At 44.2% G+C, this 24,840-nt stretch overlaps 1 protein-coding gene across 3 annotated transcripts in view; it reads left to right on the top strand.

Annotated features, from left to right (window-relative positions):
- Positions 1-24,840, top strand: part of PCDH11X (protocadherin 11 X-linked) — a 953,301-nt gene that overhangs the window by 727,555 nt on the left and 200,906 nt on the right. For all 3 annotated transcript variants that reach the window (XM_069985681.1, XM_069985679.1, XM_069985680.1), the window contains one exon: positions 19,655-19,853. In XM_069985681.1, the coding sequence (XP_069841782.1) occupies positions 19,655-19,853 (199 nt within the window). The remainder of the gene's footprint in view (positions 1-19,654; positions 19,854-24,840) is intronic.

Here is a 24,840-nt window from a genome sequence, read left to right as displayed (position 1 = left end):
GCACAGGGAGGGGTTGGAGTAAACCCTCCGGTAAAGACCTAGGGGTTTTTGCCCGGGCACAGGTCTAACATGAACTTACATAATCACGGACGTCTCTCTGCCAAGAAGGCCACCAGCAAGAACGGGTAAGCAGATAACCTGTTCCAGTTATACCTGGGTGACCAGCCAGAACAGAGGAGTGGACCTCCTTCAACACTGCCCACCTGAGATTCATAGGCACAAACAATTTATCAGCAGGAACATTTGCAGGGGTATCATTTTGAGCTTTCAAGATAGCATCTTTCAGATCCACAGAAATACTTGCTAAGACAGTGCCCAAGGATAGAATTGTCTCTGGTTCCACCTCAGGCATTTCACAGAAACCAAAACTCCTGGATAAGGCATCTGCCTTAACATTTTTAGAACCTGGGTGATAGGTAACAATAAAATTAAACCGGGTGAAGAACAATGCCCAGGGGGCTTGTCTGGGATTTAACCTTTTGGCCTTATCCAAATATAACAAATTTTTGTGATCAGTTATTACGGTCACTTGGTGTCTGGCTCCCTCCAGGAAGTGTCTCCACTCCTCAAAGGCCCATTTAATGGCCAAAAGTTCTCGGTTGCCAATATTGTAATTGATTTCAGAAGTGGAGAACTTCCTGGAGAAGAATGCAACTGGTCTCAGGTTAGTGTATGGTTCTTTTCCCTGTGAGAGAACTGCCCCGACACCAGCTTCGGATGCATCCACTTCCACCACAAATGGCAGCTCAGAGTCTGGATGCACCAATACAGGGGCAGAAGAGAAACTTCCTTTTAACTGAGTAAAGGCCTGTTCGGCCTCAGGTGGCCAAGAGGTTGGGTCCACACCTTTTTTGGTTAACTCTGTGAGGGGTTTGACAATCAATGAAAAGTTATGAATAAATTTTCTATAGAAGTTGGCAAACCCCAAGAACCTCTGAATCTCTTTCAAGGTAGTGGGTCTCGCCCATTCAAGCACTGCTGACACCTTCTTAGGGTCCATTTTTACCAAGTTAGGAGTTAGTATGTACCCAAGGAACCCAACCTCTTTCACACCGAACAAGCACTTAGATAACTTGGCACACAAATAATTGTTTCTTAACCTGGATAATACCTCACGGACATGCTTAACATGAGATTCCCAGTCCGGGGAGTAAATAAGAATGTCATCTAGGTAAATAACCAGGTATTGACCAAACAAGTCACGAAATATATCATTGACGAATCTCTGAAAAACGGCGGGGGGGGGGGGGGGGATTACTCAACCCGAATGGCATCACCAGATATTCGAAATGCCCTTCAGGAGTGTTAAATGCCGTCTTCCATTCGTCACCTTCCCTGATCCGGATCAGATTGTAGGCGCCCCGAAGGTCAATTTTAGAGAACCATTGAGCACCTACAACCTGGTTCAGAAGATCCGGGATCAGGGGAAGTGGGTGCTGGTCCTTTATAGTTATTTTAGTAAGCTCCCTGTAATCGATACAAGGGCGGAGGCCCCCATCTTTTTTTTCTACAAAAAAGAAACCAGCGCCCAGTGGTGACACCGAAGGCCGGATGTGACCCTTCCTCAGACTGTCCTGTATGTACTGGCACATCGACTCCCGTTCTGGGGGGGACAAGTTAAAAATACGGCCTTTAGGAAACCTGGCCCCAGACACAAGATCGATGGCACAGTCATACAGACGGTGAGGAGGCAAGGCGTCAGCAATGGCCTCATTAAACACATCTGCAAAGTCAGTAATGTAACTAGGGAGATCAGAAACATCATCAACAGTACATACTAGGGGATTTACCTGAGTCAGATGAGAACCACAGGAACTACCCCACTTAACCAGCTCTGTGGTTCTCCAGTCAAAACTCGGGTTATGCAGACGTAGCCATGGTAAGCCCAGAATAATATCTGCAGCTAGCTTATCCATTACAAAAAACGATATCTCCTCATGATGGAGACACCCAACCTGCATGGCCACTTCGGGAGTACGGTATTTCACTGCTCCACCACTCAGAGGGGTGGAATCTGCACCAGCCACTGTAAAAGGACAACAAAGGGGTACCAATTCAAGACCCAATGACATTGCCACCGGGGTACGGAAAAAATTCAGGGCAGCACCTGAGTCAACCATAGCGGAACACGCAAAAACAATATTCCTAGAAACCAGGGTAACAGGTAAAAGAAACTTATCAAATTTCTTGGGAGGTACCTGTGTGCCTGAGTGACCCTCTGGACCATCACTCAGGCACTGGAGTTTCCCCGACTTCTGAGGAGGCTTGGACGGACAGTTCTTCAAATAGTGACCTGGTCTCCCACAATACAGACAAAGGGAGTGCTCCAAACGATATCTCCTACGGGCCGAGGCATTTCCAAGAACCATGGGTTCATCAGAGGTCGCTGGAGGTGGAGATAGCTCCGTCAGTTTGAGAAAGGTATTAGGAAGCTGGCTCGATTTTGTCTGAGCCATTGTCACCCCCATCTTTTCCCGTTTCCTCTCCCTCAGTCTTCTGTCAATGGTAACAGCTAATGTCATGTAATCACTGAGGGAGTCAGGAGTGGGGTGACTAACCATAACGTCCTTTATGGGGTCTGAAAGACCTTGACGGAACAAGGTCTTCAGGGGGGAATCCTGCCATCCAGTCCGGGCGCACCATTGTCGGAACTCGGAGCAGTATTCTTCCGCGGCGCGACAACCCTGCTGGATGGACAAAAGATGGGATTCTGCTACAGCAACACAGTAAGGGTCATCATATATTTGACCCAAGGAGAAGAAAAATGTCTCCACTGAACTCCACTCAGGAGCCTCAGAAGGAAGGGCCAAGGCCCAATCCTGAGGGGGACCTTGGAGAAGGGAGACAACTATAGCAACCCTTTGAGAGTCTGAAACAAACAGATTAAAACGGAAATACAGGTAACATGATTCCCTAAACGTCCGAAACTTGTTTAAGTTTCCATCAAACCTGTCAGGCTACAGCATTTTTAACTTATGCTGTACTACCTGAAGAGGCGCTGTCACCGAGGTCTGTGTCTTGGATAATGGGGAGGTAGTCTGGGACAAATTGTCCACCCGGTTAGACAATTGCGTCACCAACCCAGCAACACCCTTAAGATGAGTAGCCAGCTCATCAAGACGGTCGGCGACCAACGTGCCGAACCGCCGGGAGTGACTTCGGTATGGCCTGTGAAAATGTCAGGTAAAGGGGTCTGGGATGACAACAGATAGGTGCAACCCTAGAACTGACACCCGCCCCAGCTGTCCCTACCTGTTTGCCTCGACAGCCCTAAGATGGCTGCGGACAACTGGGCGGCGATCCCTAACCTGATCCAAGTGGAAACACAAAACGGAGACAAGACAAACACACAGAAAGGGAATAGTCAGAGGTCCTAGTCGTTAACAGCCGGTCAATATAAATACAAAGTCTAGATCCAAAGAATAGTCGGGTACAAGCCAAAAGTCAGGTGATCAGGAGTTCAAGTCAGAGTGAATAGCTAGTTCAAGAAGAACTAGGTAACTAGAGTCTTTCACAGGCAAGGATCATGAGACATTTGATGGTATTTATGGAACCTGTAGTCCCAGCCCCCCAGGTGTGATTGGGGCTGAGGCTCCAGGTCCTGCCCAGATACCGACAGCTGACTAGTGTGTCAGCTGTCAATCACCAATCAGCAAACACACACAACTCCTATGTGAGCAGCCAGGGAGAGAATACTTGCCACAGCTACAACAAGGAGCAGCAGAGTATGACAAAAACATGGGAAGCATTCTGGCTGTTATTGATGCAGAGTTGAACGCATGGCCCGAGTCCTAACAGCTCCTTTCTTGGACTATCTAAACCACAGGTGTCAAACTTACGGCCCTCCAGCTAAAGCTTTGGTTGTCCAGGCATGTTGGGAATTGTAGTTTTGCAACAGCAGGAGCCGTGAGTGAGATCCAAACAAACACAAAAAGACCATACAAACTCCATGTATGAGTTTGATTTGAACCCAGGGCCCCAGCCCCTAGCTGTGGATCACGGCAGCAACCACCTACATCTCTACGTGTCCTCGTCAATGCTCCAGCCGCTATTCTACACACCAGATTTGGCAGCCTATTGCTCTTCAAGTTCTGCAAGTAGCATCCCGCCAATACCTTATTCTTTTGAGCGTATGTGTATTTTGAAGCCTCGGCAATTACGTTAATGAAACTAGTGCAATCTCCATAAGGTTTTATTTTCCATCTCTAATCGGTGCATTCCGCCGACTTCCGAAGAGACAAAAGAGGGAAAAAAACAACAAAAAAAACAACAAATACTTCTAATAATAATATGAGCGCACAAGGTAATAAAGCGCCCTTTGTTTTGTTGCAGTTTTGATGTGTTAACATCCGTGGAAATCAATTAAATGTGTTATTTGGCATAAAATCCGGCTAATTAGAGAGGGTAATTTTGTAAGAATTTATGTAGCAGATGGAACGTTACTGCTGCATATTCTGGAGGGATTCGTTCGGCAGAGGGTATGTGGGCCGCATGAAAAGACTCGTGTGCCCCCCGTACCAGGCGAAGAGTGATGATTTCAGCGACAATACATATGTCAATAGCTTTTTATATAATCCTACTTGCAACTTTGTATTTCTTTTGCCTTTTTTTTCCTTCGCTGACCAAGTCAAAGCAGCGGGTGGAGGAAGGATTGAATGCCGAGCTTTGCTTCTCTTGTGTCGTTGGAACAAAATTAATTGCTGACTATGGTCTCTTAACGTCTTGAAGGGATCAGTGGGAAGTAGAGGCTTGAATGTGGCCAGATGCAGTCAGAGGTCTCTCGCTGTGCTCCAAGATGCTGGTGGAACATTTATACTACTCGAAGAAAGAGCTTATCAAAAGCAACCTGCAAACAAATGGACTTGGCAATTTGCACTTTGGTGGATGACAGGGGGAGAAAGGGAGTCATTTGTGAAATGATAGATGTTTCGCCATTATGTTTCTTTAAGGGCTTCCTTGTATGTGTTCGTATGGAGGCGATAGATTCTAAGAGCGTTTATGGTAATAGAAGCAAAGTCACTGGTATATGTTTTCTATATAATCTTCAGTCAGTATTCTGGAGGTCGGAGTCCTGATAATAAAGCATTTATATTTGTCCTATTTCCCATTAAAAAAGGCTTAAAGCAATAAAAGTTCATAGTAGATGGACTAGATAGGAGATAGATAATATGAAACTGATAGGATAGAAAAGAATAGATTGATATACTGTAAGTGATATACACAGTGGAGTCCATTATTGTGACCAGTGGATAATATCCAGAGTGAACATTATGTGCGTCGTGGACAGCAGCTAGATGGACGCCGAGTGACTCCATAAGGACCTTGTATGTGCCATGCTAACTGCCTCCCACAGCTACTGCAGGGTCCTCAAAGCCAACAACCCTATCTAGATCGTCCCACAGATGCTCAGCTGGGTTCAAGTTTTAGGAATTATAGGGTATGGGTAGTACTGGGAAGTCTTGGTCATGCTTTTCAAACCAATGTCAAATATTTCTTGCTGTGTGATGTCCCATTATCTGGTTGGAAGATCCCATCCACCCTAGAGGAGATAATCAGCATGTATGGGTATTTTTGATCTGTCGGGATGGATACATAGCCAGATTTGCTGAGAGCGTCTTCATGTGGATGAGTGATCCAGAGAATGCTGCAAGAACATTCCCCAGACCATAATGCTGCCCCTACCAGCTTGTGTTTTTCCAGCAGAGGATTTGTTTTCTGATGTTTCTCTTCTGACACCAATGTGTATCCATTCTATAAAGCAGAAAACCAAACTCATCGTAAAAGATAACCCCTTACTAATCAGCAGAGAAGACAACCCTTTACCAACCAGCAGAGAGGACAACCCTTTACCAACCAGCAGAGAGGACAACCCTTTACCAACCAGCAGAGAGGACAACCCTTTACCAACCAGCAGAGAGGACAACCCTTTACTGATCAGGGAAGACAACCCTTTCAAACCATCAGAGAAGACAGCCCTTTACCAATCAGAGAAGACAACCCTTTACCAATAATCAGAGAATACAACCCTTTACCATCCAGCAGAGAAGACAACCCTTTACCAACCATCAGAGAAGACAACCCTTTACCAACCATCAGAGAAGACAACCCTTTCAAACCATCAAAGAAGACAACCCTTTACCAACCAGCAGAGAAGACTACCCTTTATTAACCAGCAGAGAAGACAACCCTTTACCAACCAGCAGAGAAGACAGCCCTTTACCAACCAGCAGAGAAGACAAACCTTTACCAATCAGAGAGGACCACCCTTTAACAATCATCAGAGAAGACAGCCCTTTACCAATCATCAGAGAAGACAACCCTTTACCATCCAGCAGAGAAGACAACCCTTTACCATCCAGCAGAGAAGACAACCCTTTACCATCCAGCAGAGAAGACAACCCTTTACCGATCAGGGAAGACAACCCTTTCAAACCATCAGAGAAGACAACCCGTTACCAATCAGAGAAGACCAGCCTTTACCAATCATCAGAGAAGACAACCCTTTACCATCAAGCAGAGAAGACAACCCTTTACCAATAATCAGAGAAGACCACCCTTTACTGACCAGCAGAGAAGACAACCCTTTACCAACCATCAGAGAAGACAGCCCTTTACCAACCAGCAGAGAAGACAACCCTTTACCAACCATCAGAGAAGACAGCCCTTTACCGAGCAGCAGAGAAGACAGCCCTTTACCAACCAGCAGAGAAGATAACCCTTTACCAACCAGCAGAGAAGACAACCCTTTACCATCCAGCAGAGAAGACAACCCTTTACCAATATTCAGAGAAGACAACCCTTTACCAACCAGCAGAGAAGACAATCTTTTACCAATTTGTTTGCCGTCAACCTGGGAGTAGTGCTTTTAGTTGAACGGCAAACAACTATCCCAATGGCCGACACTTCTGTAAAACGTAATTCTGTTTTGTAAAAAGTATATAAAACAAGTCTATATGTTGAACTGGAACACCAAAGTAACCATATTTTACACTACAAGAGAAACCCAGGCCTAACGTGTTTTATGTTTCAACTATCCTTACTTGTAAACTTTGATAGGGGAGATAGATAGGCGATGATAGATAGATAGATAGATAGATAGATAGATAGATAGATAGATAGATAGATAGGAGATAGATAGGAGATAGATAGATAGATAGATAGATAGATAGATAGATAGATAGGAGATAGATAGATAGGAGATAGATAGATAGGAGATAGATAGATAGATAGATAGATAGATACATAGGAGATAGATAGATAGGAGATAGATAGATAGATAGATAGATACATAGGAGATAGATAGATAGGAGATAGATAGATAGATAGATAGATAGATAGAAGATAGATAGATAGATAGATAGATAGGAGATAGATAGATAGAAGATAGATAGATAGGAGATAGATAGATAGATAGGAGATACATAGATAGATAGATAGATAGATAATAGATAGATAGATAGATAGATAGGAGATAGATATGCAGTGTCCCAGAACATGCAGACTACTACTCCTATTATGGCCATTTCTATTGCTGTGTCCATGCCTGTTCTGGTAAGTGTTTGCACTGCAACTGCTGCTGGTTTTCCCCTAGTATTCTCTGGTAATGTGCATTCTCATGTGTATTCTCATGTATTCCTGTGTATTATTGCATTGTACAGTGGTATGCAAGGCTGCTGATCACGTGACCTGTAACCATGGTTCCTCCAATGGCCGACTAGTTCTGGCTAGGAGCAACCATGTGACCTCCCACTTCCTCCTAACAAGTTAGTCTTCCCCCTGCTTCCAAGCAAGGAGGATGTGTGTCGTCCCTCTCCTGCCTCAGAGGAGTTGGGCTTCTTCTCTGCAGCCTCTTCACCATAAGAAGAGTGACTGATTCTGCTGCTATATTCAAGTCTTCGGCTGTATCTGCCTGCTCAAGTGTCCGGATTCTTCTCTCTCATCTGGGTGTCATTCCGTTGTCTCTCCTCATCGCTGCAAGGATTCACAGCAAGTATTATTCTCAAGCTAATCCACCCAGCAACGCTATTTCTCTCATACTCCTACTCCCATCATCCGGCACGTATTCTCATAGCCTATGCAGCACCACTCCTGCTTTATTTGTCAGAGCCTGCTATATACCCGGTTGCATCCGGACAGAACTGTTGCTACTAGTTACCTTTTCTATAATAAAACCGCTGTTACTGAACCCTGGCATTGGTGTCCACTAACTGGTGCCCTGACTAGGTGCAGCGAAGAATCGCATGCCCATCATCACCCGCAGATTCCACAGACCGGCCCTACAGCTGTGCTGCCCTCAGGCCTATACCGTGACAAGTATAACCCCTGCAGCTGCCCGGTCATTGCCCGCTCATAACACCAGCACTGCGGAAGTGGCCCCCAGGGGCCAGGGCATCGCATTTGGCGCCACGAACAGGATACACACGCCACGCGGTGTACAAGATCTATAGTTTATTATCGTCTCCAGAGACTTTGCTAAAATTGCCATGGGAGTTTTGATTACTGAGTCGCTGCACGGCTTAGACTGTACACAAAATGGCAGCTTCTTGCTGTTATTTCTACCTGCGCCATCCCCCGGTGATGAGGGGGTTAACTGCCATGCGGCTGAGAAGCGCGAATTGCTTGGCGCCATTGATAATGACTGTGTCTCTCCTGATTGGCCGGCCGCTTCCACTGACGTCATTGTTGCTGGGCAGACTTTGGAGCCTGATCCTCCAGCCTGGCGCTCCTCCCCTTCCTGCTACAAGTTCCGGCCAGTGGAACGCAAGATGGCGGCCTATGAAGAGCACCTGCCTGCAGCCCCAGCGCTTGTGATGCCTACACTGCCTGAGAGTCTGCCTCTGCTCAATCCTGCGTGCCTGCTTATGCCGCCACCCTCCGACAGCGATATCAGTTGGGGCTCTACACCAGTCTCCAACGGTCCGGAGGAAGAGCCTGTCTCCATCGCCAGCGTCTCACCGGGATCTCGTTGCTCCAGCACTCCCGAGGTTGCCTTCTCCACAGGAGGATCGACCTCGCCAGAAAACGATGGATCCGTGAGTACCGGGGTTCCGGGCGCCCCTCTTCCTGCCTCTAGCCAGGGGGATAACTTTAAGGCCACCTGCTACGCCAGTCCCTGGAGGCTCCCCGGGCCCGAGTCACCATCCCTGCCTCAGTGGGTGTTTGGGGACGACCCGGTTATCAAGAAGTTGGCGGATGAGATCAAGCAGGCCCTAACCTTGCTACCTCCGGTGGCTAAAGCCCCCCTCACCATGGCTACTACGGTGACTTCCCCTACCACTGCCGTGGCTAAAGCTGCGACCACCACCGCTACCTACCATGTGGCCCCTACTGTCTCTCCTGTGACCACCGTGACCCCTAGCCTCGTGGTCACCACCGCAGCAGATGAGGCTCCTGCTCCGGCTTCCTCCCGGTATTACCCCTGGGAGAAGAAGAGGGGTGCCACTTGGGGTCCTCCAGGACATTTCTGTTAAATGTCCTCCCAAGGGCTGAGTTCTATGACTGTTTTTTTTTTGTGTGCTGTTTCACCATTTAGTTCATGCAACGTTCAAGGTTCGTGCCTGGTCCTCCTGACCAAGTTCCCTGTACTAACCAGCCATGAGCTGATGGACACTTACAGTAACAAAAGGTTCTCTAGTGCCTGTCCCAGAGCCTTTTACATGGACGATGTCTAATTGACTGAAAGAGACTCTACCTCACAGAGACACTTAACCCATTCCTTCCTAATGCACTTTCCTGTGATTGTGTGTTCCACACAGGGTATTATTGCACTTATTTCATTATTGTACTTTTTTCTACCATTGCATTCCAGTGTTATCGAAGTCTTTGTATTTCCTCCTCTGAGTAAGCACAAGGTTACATTGATTGCCTCAGAGTAGAGTGCCTCTTTTGTAAAACAGTATATTTTCCAGTGTCTAAGTCAGATAGCTCCTCCTCTGAGTAAGAGAAGTCAGGTTACATATACCTCAGAGAAAGTCCAGTTTATGTAGGAGTGTATTTTCTCATCCAGTCTCATTATTGTGTATTATTATCATATCTATAGCTGGAAAGATTTAGTTGAGCCAGTTCGTATGCAGATTTTTCTCAGATTTTCATTCAGATTTCTCTCAGGTTTCATTCAGATTCATGTGAGCCAGTTCTCCTCAAGATCTCGCAGTATTTGTTGTCCCTTGTGTTTCCCTTCCTTTTGTTTCCAGTATTTATTTATAGATAGATAGAGAGATAGAGAGATAGATAGGAGATAGATAGATAGATAGATAATAGAGAGATAGATAGATAGGAGATAGATAGATAGATAGATAGATAGATAGATAGATAGATAGATAGATAGATAGATAGATAGATAGGAGATAGATAGATAGGAGATAGATAGATAGATAGATAGATAGAGAGATAGATAGGAGATAGATAGATAGAAGATAAATAGGAGATAGATAGATAGGAGATAGATAGATAGATAGGAGATAGATAGATAGATAGATAGATAGATAGATAGATAGATAGGTAGATAGGAGATAGATAGGAGATAGATAGATAGATAGGAGATAGATAGATAGGAGATAGATAGATAGATAGATAGGTAGATAGGAGATAGATAGGAGATAGATAGATAGATAGATAGATGATAGATAGATAGATAGATAGATAGGAGATAGATAGATAGAAGATAAATAGGAGATAGATAGATAGATAGATAGATAGATAGATAGATAGATAGATAGATAGATAGATAGATAGATAGATAGATAGGAGATAGATAGATAGATAGATAGATAGATGATATAAAAAATGGATAAAGTGATGGGATGATGAGTTGGTTTGGGATGATAGTTATCCATGGACAGCTGATGTAAATCCTGTATATAATCTGTATAATTATTATTTATTACAGAACTTGACAACAATGTTCTCTATATTTCCGCTCGTATCTTTTGACCATGTAGTTTGGATAATAATAATAATATAACAATTCTGTAGAACTTTCTGGAGAACATTTAGCAAAGAAGCTGCGAGTTGTAGAAGAGATCGGGGACCTTGCGCTGTTTGCGGCCCATAAAGGCTGCGGCTCGAGGTCACTGATTGGTAATAATTTGGGCCCAGGCTATAAATACTTTATATTGCCTCCCAGGACGGCTGAGCTGACACCGGGGTTAAGCACATTCACCCCCTGTGAGATACGTCCCGGGGACCCTGGTGTAAATCTTCTCCTCTGCTCTCAGTGACCTTGGATAAATCACATTATATCAGGATGCCCCGGAGACCTCCATTAAATATTAAGAAGTGTTTCCCCTTTAAATGATAAAATCCTCAGTAAATATCGGTCCTTGAGTCGTCTTCATGATTCAGTAGTAAAAACCAAGGGTCACAGATTGTGGCTGCGGAAGGAGAGTGTAATAATCTGCACTGTAATAATCCTTACTGATATCACTTAGAAGTTTCCCAGTTGCAGAACTTCTAATAGAGTTGTGGATTTATTCTCATCATGAGTTGCCTGTTATATACCTCAGAGCTGTACTCACAATTCTGCAGGTAGTTACTGAGAATAATAAGTGTCTGGACAAGCATCCCCAAATGGCTTATCTGTGCAGGAACAGTAATGTAATGTATGTACATAGCCAATCCCCAGCAGAATAGGGAGTGCAGCTCTGGAGTATAATACAGGATGTAACTCAGGATCAGTAATGTATGTACATAGTCACTCCCCAGCAGAATAGTGAGTGCAGCTCTGGAGTATAATACAGGATGTAACTCAGGATCAGTAATGTATGTACATAGTCACTCCCCAGCAGAATAGTGAGTGCAGCTCTGGAGTATAATACAGGATGTCACTCAGGATCAGTAATGTAATGTATGTAAAAATGTAATGTAATGTACGAAAAATCACAGAGTCTCTTTACCATAAATAAAAGCTTGTATAATCTGAAGGTACTTAGGTGCAGCAGAACATACAACTTTCCATTGACAGAGTATAGTACAGACTTGATAAGACACTTGATAATACATGATCCAGGTCTGTGATCAGAGTGTAGCGGATAGTACAGTCGTGCTAAATGAGTTTCGTGTTGAGAGATACAAAGAATCAGAGGAGCAGAGAGGAGGATGTTGTGAGAGTCCCAAACCAAGTAGTAATGTGCTCTGCCGGGATGTTGGAGAATACTTGAAAGAGAACACTTGTGCCCGTGCATCGACTCTTATTGGAATTAACCACCTGTTACCCTACCAGTGTTAGGGGGTCCTGTCCTAGAGGGTGACACAAGCCCCAGTCCCTGTTACCTGGGATGAGTGCTGAGGGTTCCCTGCTGACAACCATGCTCAGAGATAGAGTTCCTAGGCTCTTAGCAACTTTGCTCTATCCGGACCAGTTCCTAGCTTTCTTTGGCTTTGTGGATACTGTCCTGCACTGTGACTTTTCAAGTCCACGGCGTGGGTTGAAATGATCTCTGACTTGTCCTCTCCTGTAAGGGATTTAACACTGCATAGTGTTGTGTAGCGTTACTTGAAGATAAACTGTTAGGTGTGTCCTGTCCTGCCTCCTCACCATTCAGGAACCTAAGACTGTGACTGGGGACCTGGCAAAGGGCCAGAGCCCAAAAGAACCACTGTAGGGAGCGTTCTAGCTTGCGTCCTTCCCCTACAAAGTCCAATATCAAAAGACCACACATTTCCTCTACCCATGTGACCTCCTATCTACAGCTACTGTACTTTAAGGTGTGCTGTGAGTGGGTGAAGAGTGCATGAAGAAGTAAAGAAGAAAGTGATAGGATAGAAGGAGATACTCCCATAGGTGCAGCAACTACATGCATATACTTACAATAGTGACATCTAGTGGTGAAACTTTATCACATCTACATCACTACTTACACAAAATAAGTACAGGCTTTTGCGAAGGGTGTAACTTGGAACACCTGTGGTGGGACACCACACAGCTCTGGAGCATAATAGAAGATGTAACTCAGGATCAGTACAGGATCAGTAATGTATGTAGATTGATTCTACATGTGAGATGTAACGTGTTGATCACATACACATCCATTTTTCATTTCCTTCTGACACATTTACATCTCCTTCATACAATGTATAGATGATGCATTTTTCTTGCAGAATCGCCCCCAGCATCCTCATATCTTTAGGTGGGCCTCTTGGGCCGGAGGAGAGCAGTGATTTACACACAGGATTTCCTCAGTGGGAATCGGGTGGAATTATCAGAGAAAAGAGAGAAAAAAGCCTCTTGTATTATTTATGTGGAAATGACTGATGAAAGGATCAGCCGCTCAAAGTTCACCATTTTATTGCTGTAATTAGACTCCTATACGAGGAATATTAAAGACCATATAGAATAAAACCTGTTGAGTAATCAGAGACGGCAGCGGCTTCCCGCCTGATGCTTTTATACAGGATCTCAGGAACATTAACGTAATTTTATCATATTTCAGCTGCAACCAATGGTGAAACGCGGCATCACTGTGTACTGCCTGGAGGGGGAATCACTATGTACTGCCTGGAGGGGGCATCACTGTGTACTGCCTGGAGGGGGAATCACTATGTACTGCCTGGAGGGGGCATCACTATGTACTGCCTGGAGGGGGAATCACTATGTCCTGCCTGGAGGGGGCATTACTATGTACTGCCTGGAGGGGGAATCACTATGTACTGCCTGGAGGGGGAATCACTATGTACTGCCTGGAGGGGGCATCACTGTGTACTGCCTGGAGGGGGCATCACTATGTACTGCCTGGAGGGGGCATCACTATGTCCTGCCTGGAGGGGGCATCACTATGTACTGCCTGGAGGGGGAATCACTATGTACTGCCTGGAGGGGGAATCACTATGTACTACCTGGAGGGGGCATCACTATGTACTGCCTGGAGGGGGCATCACTATGTACTGCCTGGAGGGGGCATCGCTATGTCCTGCCTGGAGGGGGAATCACTATGTACTGCCTGGAGGGGGCATCACTATGTACTGCCTGGAGGGGGCATCACTATATCCTGCCTGGAGGGGACATCGCTATGTCCTGCCTGGAGGGGGCATCAGTATGTCCTGTCTGGAGGGGGCATTGCTATATACTGTCTGGAGGGGGCATCGCTATGTCTTGCCTGGAAGTTGCATCACTATGTCCTGCCTGGAGGGGGCATCACTATGTCCTGCCTGGAGGGGGCATCGCTATGTCCTGTCTGGAGGGGGCATCGCTATGTACTACCTGGAGGTGTCATCACTATGTCCTGCCTGGAGGGGGCATCGCTATGTCCTGTCTGGAGGGGGCATCGCTATGTACTACCTGGAGGTGTCATCACTATGTCCTGCCTGGAGGGGGCATCGCTATGTCCTGTCTGGAGGGGGCATCGCTATGTCCTGTCTGGAGGGGGCATCGCTATGTACTACCTGGAGGTGTCATCACTATGTCCTGCCTGGAGGGGGCATCGCTATGTCCTGTCTGGAGGGGGCATCGCTATGTCCTGTCTGGAGGGGGCATCGCTATGTCTTGCCTGGAAGTTGCATCACTATGTCCTGCCTGGAGGGGGCATCACTATGTCCTGCCTGGAGGGGGCATCGCTATGTCCTGTCTGGAGGGGGCATCGCTATGTACTACCTGGAGGTGTCATCACTATGTCCTGCCTGGAGGGGGCATCGCTATGTCCTGTCTGGAGGGGGCATCGCTATGTCCTGTCTGGAGGGGACATCACTATGTCCTGCCTGGAGGGGGCATCGCTATGTCCTGTCTGGAGGGGGCATCGCTATGTACTACCTGGAGGTGTCATCACTATGTCCTGCCTGGAAGTGGCATCACTATGTCCTGCCTGGAGGGGGCATCGCTATGTCCTGCCTGGAGGGGGAATTGCTATATACTGTCTGGAGGCGGCATCACTATGTCCTGTCTGGAAGTTGCATCACTATGTCCTGCCTGGAGGAAATATCTCTATGTAGTACCTGGAGGGGGCATCGCTATGTCCTGCCTGTAGGGGGCATCGCTATGTACTGTCTGGAGGGGGCATCACTATGTACTGCCTGGAAGTGGCAACACTATGTCCTGCCTGGAGGGGGCATCACTATGTACTGTCTGAAGGGGGCATCACTGTGTCCTGTCTGGTGGGGGCATTGCTGTGTCCTGCCTGGTGGGGGCATTGCTGTGTTCTGACTGGAGGGGGCATCGCTATGTACTGCCTGGAGGGGGCATCACTGTGTACTGCCTGGAGGAGGCATCACTATGTACTGCCTGGAGGGGGCATCACTGTGTTCGGCCCCGTTGTCATAGTTTCCACTAGAACAGAAACCATGACAGCTAAGACATCCTTAACATAATTTTTTTTCTATTTTTCTTTTCTTGCATATAAAACATCCCACATTTAATAATTTTTATAGCATTTTTTTGCGTTATTTTTGGGGATTTTTGTTACACTGGTAACATGTTTTTTTTTTATCTCCTTTTCTTTGTTTTCCCAAAACATTCTCTTACAACAAATGCTTTGTGTAAAACTTGACTTAAAGGGGTAGTGCACAAAAAAAAAAATTCTTTCAAATCAACTGCTGCCATGAAGTGCCAGAGATTTGTAATTTACTTCTATTAAAAAATCTCAAGCCTTCCAGTACTTAACAGCTGCTGTGTGTCCAGCAGGAAGTGGTGTTTTCTTTCCTGTCTGACACAGTGCTCTCTGCTGCCTCCTCTGTCCATGTCAGGAACTGTCCAGAGCAGCAGCAAATCCCCATAGAAAACCTCTCCTGCTCTCCAGACTGGAAATAATACCACTTCCTGCTGGGCATACAGCAGCTGATAAGCACTGGAAGGCTTGATATTTTTTAATAGAAGTAAATTACAAATCTCTGGCACTTCATGGCAGCAGTTGATCTGAAAGAAAATTTTTTTTGGTGCACTACCCCTTTAAAGATGTTCTCTGGTGACAGAAAAAGCTAATTAATAAATATACAGTAAATCAAACCTTATCCCAGGCTGCCTAAAAAAAAAAAAAAACATACACTCATTTTCCCCAATCCCCCACTGCTGCTCCTGTCCACATAATTCCTGGTCCCCACTGCTTCCTGCTTCAACACACAGGAAATGTCTGCTCAACCAATCAGTTATGGAGGCGTGTCACCACTGTGCAGAATGATTGGCTGGGCAGTCATGTGTTAAAGAGGAAAGTGGGAAACAGGGAGCAGTGGGGACCATGAATAACCTGAACAGCATCAGCAGGAGGATCAGGACAAGAAAAAAAACACCAACCAACTTCTTTAATTTGATTCAAATAGGAAAAAAAATTACATTTTTAAATACAAATTTGGTAAAAAAAAAAATTATTTTAAAAATAATAATAGATAGATATGTAAAATGTTTTTCATAACGTTTTTTTTTTTTTTTTTTTTAAAAGGATAGAAATTATTACTGCATCTCCCCCCCCCCTCCAAAGGAAAAAAAAAATACTACAAGTCAACCAATACTCACCAAGGCCTCACACAATCCCTTATCAAATAGTAAAAAAAAAAAAAAACTATGAAAACAATCTCTGATTTGGACGAAATGAAGAAAACATACATAGTGAGGACTTTCAAAAAGTTACCACAACACGACGCAACGGCTTCACCGTCCCCAGGCAGGCGCGCAGAGCGGGAGGATTTGTATTCACGCCACTCACCGTGTAACCAGATTGCGGATGTTGCCATGTCATAAACTCCTTTGATTAAAGCGTCTCCCTATCTTACACTAACACAAAGATAGACGCGGGTCCCGGCAACATTTTAGGGCGACGCGCGATCTGTTCGTAATCATTTTTTTATTTATTTTTTTGCCTGACAACAGCAACCAATTAAAATTTCATCTTTCATACTAATCATAAAAGACACAACATTAGAAAAGAGTAAAGAGGGATTTTAATATGGAAGCCGTTAGGCAGCCGCAACCATTTCATTAGACTTCAGAAAGACGTTACCTTATGCTAAATATGTGTCAAATTGCCAGTTAAAAGAGCGTCTTTAAAGTAAAACGCACATAAAAGAGGCAGAAATTGGATGGGAATATATTACCAAGCTTGGGAAGACAGACGCATTGTACCGCCACTTAGCGTCTGATAGAATGCCGCCGTCTGGACGCATATGACAGATGACATTGAGTAACATTTTAATTTCTTAATTGCCATATGTGTTATAGAGTGTAGAGTGGAGAAGAGGGGAAAGATCGCTCAGCTGAGACTCCTATACAGTGATACATGTAACATCCGACATCTTCAAAATTACTTAAAGGAACTTTCCATCAGTGAGCTACATTATTTATCCTGTACTGATCCTGAGTTAAATCCTGCATTATACTCCAGAGCTGCACTCACTTTTCTGCTGGTTTGGTCACTGTGTACATACATTACTGATCCTGAGTTACATCCTGTATTATACTCCAGAGCTGCACTCACTATTCTGCTGGTGGGGTCACTGTGTACATACATTACTGATCCTGAGTTACATCCTGTATTATACTCCAGAGCTGCATTCACTATTCTGCTGGTGGGGTCACTGTGTACATACATTACTGATCCTGAGTTACATCCTGTATTATGCTCCAGAGCTGCACTCACTATTCTGCTGGTGGGGTCACTGTGTACATACATTACATTACTGATCCTGAGTTACATCCTCTATTATACTCCAGAGCTGCACTCACTATTCTGCTGGGGGTGACTATGTACATACCTCATATCAGTACAGGATCAGTAATGTGATGTATGTACACAGTGACCTCACCAGAAAAGTGAGTGCAGCTCTGGGGTATAATACAGGATGTAACTCAGGATCAGTAATGTATGTACACAGTGACCCCCACCAGCAGAATAGTGAGTGCAGCTCTGGGGTATATTACAGGATGTAACTCAGGATCAGTAATGTAATGTATGTACACAGTGACCCCACCAGCAGAATAGTGAGTGCAGCTCTGGAGTATAATACAGGATGTAACTCAGGATCAGTAATGTATGTACACAGGGACCCCACCAGCAGAATAGTGAGTGCAGCTCTGGAGTATAATACAGGATGTAACTCAGGATCAGTAATGTAATGTATGTACACAGTGACCCCACCAGCAGAATAGTGAGTGCAGCTCTGGGGTATAATACAGGATGTAACTCAGGATCAGTAATGTAATGTATGTACACAGTGACCCCACCAGCAGAATAGTGAGTGCAGCTCTGGAGTATAATACAGAATATAACTCAGGATCAGTAATGTAATGTATGTACACAGTGACCCCACCAGCAGAATAGTGACTGCAGCTCTGGAGTATAATACAGGATGTAACTCAGGATCAGTAATGTAATGTATGTACACAGTGACCCCACCAGCAGAATAGTGAGTGCAGCTCTGGAGTATAATACAGGATGTAACTCAGGATCAGTAATGTAATGTATGTACACAGTGACCCCACCAGCAGAATAGTGAGTGCAGCTCTGGAGTATAATACAGGATGTAACTCAGGATCAGTAATGTAATGTATGTACACAGTGACCCCACCAGCAGAATAGTAAGTGCAGCTCTGGGGTATAATACAGGATGGGACTGAGGATCAGTAGTGATGTGTAGTTGGGGAGGAGGGATCTCTGTTTCTACCTGTAACTTTATTATTAATAACTTTTATAAACACCAGATCAGCAGCAGATATTCTTCCTCCCTGTGTAATTCCGGTTGCTCCTTTTCGCTCACTGTCTTATAATATACAACAGATCCTGACAATCCATCCAGCTCTGCTACATCTGTGCAGCTTTTCAGTTACTTTATAGGCAGGTATAATTACACCTTCACTTACTCAGTTAATCCATACCGCCATATGGTAAATCAATTCATCTACACAATGTAGACTAAATGAACGCGTGGGTTTTGATTTGCCCTTAAGGGTTTAAACAGAAATATATATATATACAGTATGAGGAATTTTTATCATTGGGTGACGTCAGCGTCCGGGGCGAGGTGATAAACGCCTCACTGTGTGAACAGCGCCTGTTATGTTGTTGACATCGTGCACAAAATTTTGTTGTTATTAATAATTTCTTTGTTTTCTTCTCATCGGCGAAAAATCCTAACTGGCGGGGAAGGGGGAGAAAAGACAGGATCTGAGCATGTGTCAATAATAAATCTACTGCACCACTGCAGCACAGAGGATTTCAGGGGTGTGCTGATTTGGTGCATTTTTTATTTGATTTTTTTTTTTTTCTTTCAAATCAACTGGTTTCAGAAAATTTTATAGCTTTTTGTAATTCACTTCTATTAAAAAAAATCTCCAGCCTTCCTGTGCTTATAAACTGCTGTACGTCTTGCAGGAAGTGGTGTATTCTCTCCAGTCTGACACAGTGCTCTCTGCTGCCATCTCTGTCAATGTCAGGAACTGTCCAGAGCAGCAGCAAATCCCCATAGAAAACCTCTTCTAACACACCACTTCCTGCAGGACATGCGGCAGCTGATAAGTACTGGACGACTGGAGATTTTTTTAATAGAAGTAAATTACAAATCTCTGGCACCAGTTGATTTGAAAGAATTTTCTTTTAGTGAACAACCCCTTTAATAATACATATAACAATGTGGTCAGGGGTCTGGCGTTATCGATGCATCCCGGCCTCAGTAATACATGTTCTTCACCATCTTTGTTGTGCGTCTCTCTTATATTTGTCATTTCTTCCATCTCTTCCAGGCTCAGCGTCGCGTCACCTTCCATCTCCCTGACGGTTCTCAGGAGAGTTGCAGCGATAGTGGATTGGGAGACCCCGAACCCAGCAACGGCTCCAACGTGTCCCATCCTCTGCCCCTCGGCTTCGGCCAGGAGGAGTATTACGAGCAATCGTCCACCAATAGCCGAACTGAGGGCGACGGCAACTCAGATCCAGAATCAAGTAGGTCCCTTATACTCTAATACCAGCGCGGATCACATCCCAAATGTCAGGGATATGGGAGAAAACAAGTGTCCAGTGATCACAATAGAATTATTTTATATAAATGTGTGTTTATAGGAGATGCTTTAGTGAAATAGATATGTAAAAAGAATGCCGTCTGATCCTGGGTAGATCAATAAACTATGGTTCTGTTCACACTCTGACTTAAAGGGAATCCGTCAGCTCCCGAGCACTACCTGAGGTGCTGACAGTGTACTGTAGCTGGCAGTCCCCCAGTGAGCATGGGGCCTTTTTGGTAATTTTCCGTGCAGCTGATTATGTACAATCTTATGTCTCCTACTGTCACAGAGCTGTTGTTCGTGCTACACTTGTCATGCATCCTCCTCCCTCTTCATGAATAATCAATGCTACCCGGCCTCCTGCTCGCTCAGCTGTCAGATTGCAGATCAGTCCTCTGTTGGCAGTTTATGTCTGAAAGAATCTTTCCTCTCTAATGTGTAGGAGCTGTGGTCTAGGGGTAACTCACCTGTCTAGAGACCTGACAGCAGTTTGTTCTCTGGTTTGAATCCCCTGATGGAAAATAAATAGGTGTTTTGTTTTTTCTCATTATTGTATCATTTTTAAGGCTATGTTCACACACACAGTATTTTTGCTAAGTATTTTGGTCAGTATTTTGCAACCAAAACCAGAAGTGGATTAAAAACACTGAAAGGCTATGTTCACACACTGTTAAAAATTAAGCAGATGACCGTCATTTAATGGCAAATAATTATTGTTTAAAAAAAAACAAAAAAAAAAAACGTCTGATATTTGCCATTAAATCACGGCCATCTGCTCAATTTCAACAGTGTGAGAACAGATCCTTTCTATGTTCTCAATCCACTCCTGGTTTTGATTGCAAAATACTGACCAAAATACTGAGCAAAAATACTGTGTGTGAACATAGCCTTAAAAATGATACAATAATGAGAAAAAAAAAAAAGACATCTATTTAAATTCTATCAGGGGATTCGAACCAGAGAATGAACTGCTGGCAAGTCTCTAGACAGGTGAGTAACCCTTAGACCACAGCTCCTAAACATTATGGAGGAGAGATTCTTTCAGAGATAACCTTCCTACAGAGGACTGATCTGCAATCTGACAGCTGAGCGAGCAGGAGGCCGGGCAGCATTGACTATTCATGGAGAGGGAGGAGGATGCATGACAAGTGTGGCACGAACAACAGCTCTGTGACAGTAGGAGACATAAGATTGTACATAATCCGCTTCACAGAAAATTACCAAAAAGGCCCCATGCTCACTGGGGGACTGCCAGCTAACACACTGTCAGCACCTTAGGTAGTGCTCGGGAGCTGACGGATTCCCTTTAAAGGGTTAAAAAAAAAAAAAACTGTATAAAACATAGAAGATTGTCGACATAAAAAGACCACTTGGTCCGTCTAGTCCGCCCTTATAGTATTTACTTTCTGCAGGAGCATATACAGAATTCTTACTGTCAGATGATCACTGAGCTTCCAGGTTAAGCAGTTGCTCAGTGCATTGCTCTCCTTCAGTTCCCTGATACAGCCCTCCCACTCTGCCTACTCTCCTCCCACAGCACTCCTACCCGAACATTGCTGTACACAGCAGACTGTCTCTTCACACACAGCAAGTCTTCAAAAGCTGCTGTATCTATTCCTTGTCTTCTCCTCTGCCTGAGGCATTGCTCGGCACTAGGCAGCATAGAGAGATATGAATGACTTGGAGATTGTGATATAAGTTAGTGGGGTGGAGATGATATCACTTATGGGCTGGAGCTTGAGCCCAGAGTCCAGATCAATCTAGGCCTTGTGCAACAAATGAGGATGATGTGTTGTCTCAGGAATTGTAGACAATATACATTGAAAATGAAAGGACTACACAACTTCCTGTTAGGAGTAAATCAAGTTATTTTGATGCCAGAACAATTTGCAATAACACTATACTGGGAAGTTATATATGTATTTAGGTAATTAGTTTTATTTTAGAACAAGTTTCTGATGCTGGACAACCCCTTTAAGGGTAGCTTCACATGAACAGTATGGCAGCAGAATTGGTCTAAATAACTGAAAACAGCATTAAATCTGCTGCAGATCCTATGTGTGTGAACGCACCCTAACAGAACGTTAGACCAGTTAAATGTGGATATTAGCCTCCTTGTAATTCACCGGAGCTAAACCTCAGCGTTTTAGTCCAAAATATGTGATGTCATTAAATCGGTGACATCATCCTTTCCTGTGATGCAATTTATTTTCGCAGTGGCGTCAAAAATATTTGGTAAAAATTTCCAGTGCGTGTGAAAGGGGGTTACAGGAAACTGTGAAGGCAAGATATGATGAGAATTTCAATGTAGAAATCAATTTCTAATTCAAGTCAATGTGAACAGGGCCATTGACAGGAACTACAATGACCAGAATGACTGAGCAGCATAAGTTCCTATACAAGGTTACAGTGGTAGCTGTTACCAGGTCTTCTAGTCGCTGACTACATGTTATTTACATCATAAGGAAATGTTTCATTTAAATTCAGATTTGTTACATTTTGTATCAATATTATTGTATGAAGTTATCAGTGTGGGGCAAACAGTGATCATACAGTGTAACAGTCACTGTGGGGGTCACATGGTATACAGGTACAGGATGCAGCCCTGGTGGTAAGCTATAGAGGGGCTTCAGAACTAATAGAGGGAGAATAACAATACACAGGGGGTTATATTCTAATACCTTCTAATGGGGGGAATACTGAGCTAATAGAAGAGGACCTTGTCCTTATAGATGGGGATACTGAGCTAATAGAGAAGGGTCTTATCCTTATAGATGGGGACACTGGGCTAATGGTTGAGGGTCTTGTCCTAGTAGAGAGGGCCCTGAGCTAATAAAGAAGCATCTCGTCTTAATAGAGAAGGACCTTGCCCTAATACACAGGGATACTGGGCTAATAAAGAGGGACCTTGTCCTAATAGAGGAGGACCTTGTCCTAGAAGAGGGTTGAGGGTGGGGGTATTGGGCTAATAGGTATTGGGCTAATAGAGGACGACCTTGTTTTGATAGAGGGGTTACTGAACTAATAGGAGTTTCTGGTCTTAATAGAGGAGGACACTGAGATTACCGTTAAGGAGGGTCTTGTTTTATTAGAGGTAAGTGAGATAACCATAGAAGACTCATACATTTGCCAGGGAGTGGCTGGTCTGGTGCTGTAATAACCTATATACACTACCGTTCAAAAGTTTGGGGTCACATTGAAATGTCCTTATTTTTGAAGGAAAAGCGCTGTACTTTTCAATGAAGATAACTTCAAACTAGTCCTAACTTTAAACCAATCCAAAAAATAGTAAAGGTCTGCTACACCTAACCCCTACGAATGGAGTCCACCCCCTTCGAGTGCACCACTATTCCCAGCGCTCACAGGATATAAATGAATAAATGAGTATGTACCAATATAGAGGGCTCTCTAGAAGCAGGTGGTGTGTTACAAACACTGTCAAGACATATGATTTGTGCACCTGTATAAATTGTACGTCAACATTTATTGCTTGAATCTATATATCATATTGATAGTAGGTCATCGCTGTAAAAAACCTAGTAAGGTAAACCTAATAGTAGAAAGCAGTCTATATGCATAGGAAATACATAAAAATCACATATAAATGCCTAACTAGTATAAAGATAAAAATGGATAAAATCTATAAGATAAAATAAAAATTGTGTGTATATGGAGCCTAGTGAGGTTGCCTGCGCCGGGCCCAGCGCAGGCAGCTCACCTAGATGTATTTAGCAGTAGTCCCGAATCAAGAAGTCTGGCATAGGCTCGTATCGCTGGATGGCCGTTGGAATAATTATATTAGTGTCCTAGTGAGACAGCTTACTTTTCAGATCATACACTTTGGGTGAGATAAGGTGCTATAAATGACAAATGGTGGAATGTCCACCTCTCACCCTGCCGGCGGTAGCTCCCTACCGCCGGCAGGGTGAGAGGTGGACATTCCACCATTTGTCATTTATAGCACCTTATCTCACCCAAAGTGTATGATCTGAAAAGTAAGCTGTCTCACTAGGACACTAATATAATTATTCCAACGGCCATCCAGCGATACGAGCCTATGCCAGACTTCTTGATTCGGGACTACTGCTAAATACATCTAGGTGAGCTGCCTGCGCTGGGCCCGGCGCAGGCAACCTCACTAGGCTCCATATACACACAATTTTTATTTTATCTTATAGATTTTATCCATTTTTATCTTTATACTAGTTAGGCATTTATATGTGATTTTTATGTATTTCCTATGCATATAGACTGCTTTCTACTATTAGGTTTACCTTACTAGGTTTTTTACAGCGATGACCTACTATCAATATGATATATAGATTCAAGCAATAAATGTTGACGTACAATTTATACAGGTGCACAAATCATATGTCTTGACAGTGTTTGTAACACACCACCTGCTTCTAGAGAGCCCTCTATATTGGTACATACTCATTTAAACCAATCCACTCTATACATTGCTAATGTGGTAAATGACTATTCTAGCTGCAAATGTCTGGTTTTTGGTGCAATATCTACATAGGTGTATAGAGGCCCATTTCCTGCAACTATCACTCCAGTGTTCTAATGGTACAATGTGTTTGCTCATTGGCTCAGAAGGCTAATTGATGATTAGAAAACCCTGTGCAATCATGTTCACACATCTGAAAACAGTCTAGCTCGTTACAGAAGCTACAAAACTGACCTTCCTTTGAGCAGATTGTGTTTCTGGAGCATCACATTTGTGGGGTCAATTAAACGCTCAAAATGTCCAGAAAAAGAGAACTTTCATCTGAAACTCGACAGTCTATTCTTGTTCTTAGAAATGAAGGCTATTCCATGCCAGAAATTGCTAAGAAATTGAAGATTTCCTACAATGGTGTGCCCTACTCCCTTCAGAGGACAGCACAAACAGGCTCTAACCAGAGTAGAAAAAAAGTGGGAGG

This window comes from Dendropsophus ebraccatus, chromosome 10, assembly GCF_027789765.1.
Source record: "Dendropsophus ebraccatus isolate aDenEbr1 chromosome 10, aDenEbr1.pat, whole genome shotgun sequence".
NCBI classification, from domain to species: domain Eukaryota; kingdom Metazoa; phylum Chordata; class Amphibia; order Anura; family Hylidae; genus Dendropsophus; species Dendropsophus ebraccatus.
This window is presented reverse-complemented; position numbering and strand designations above follow the sequence as displayed.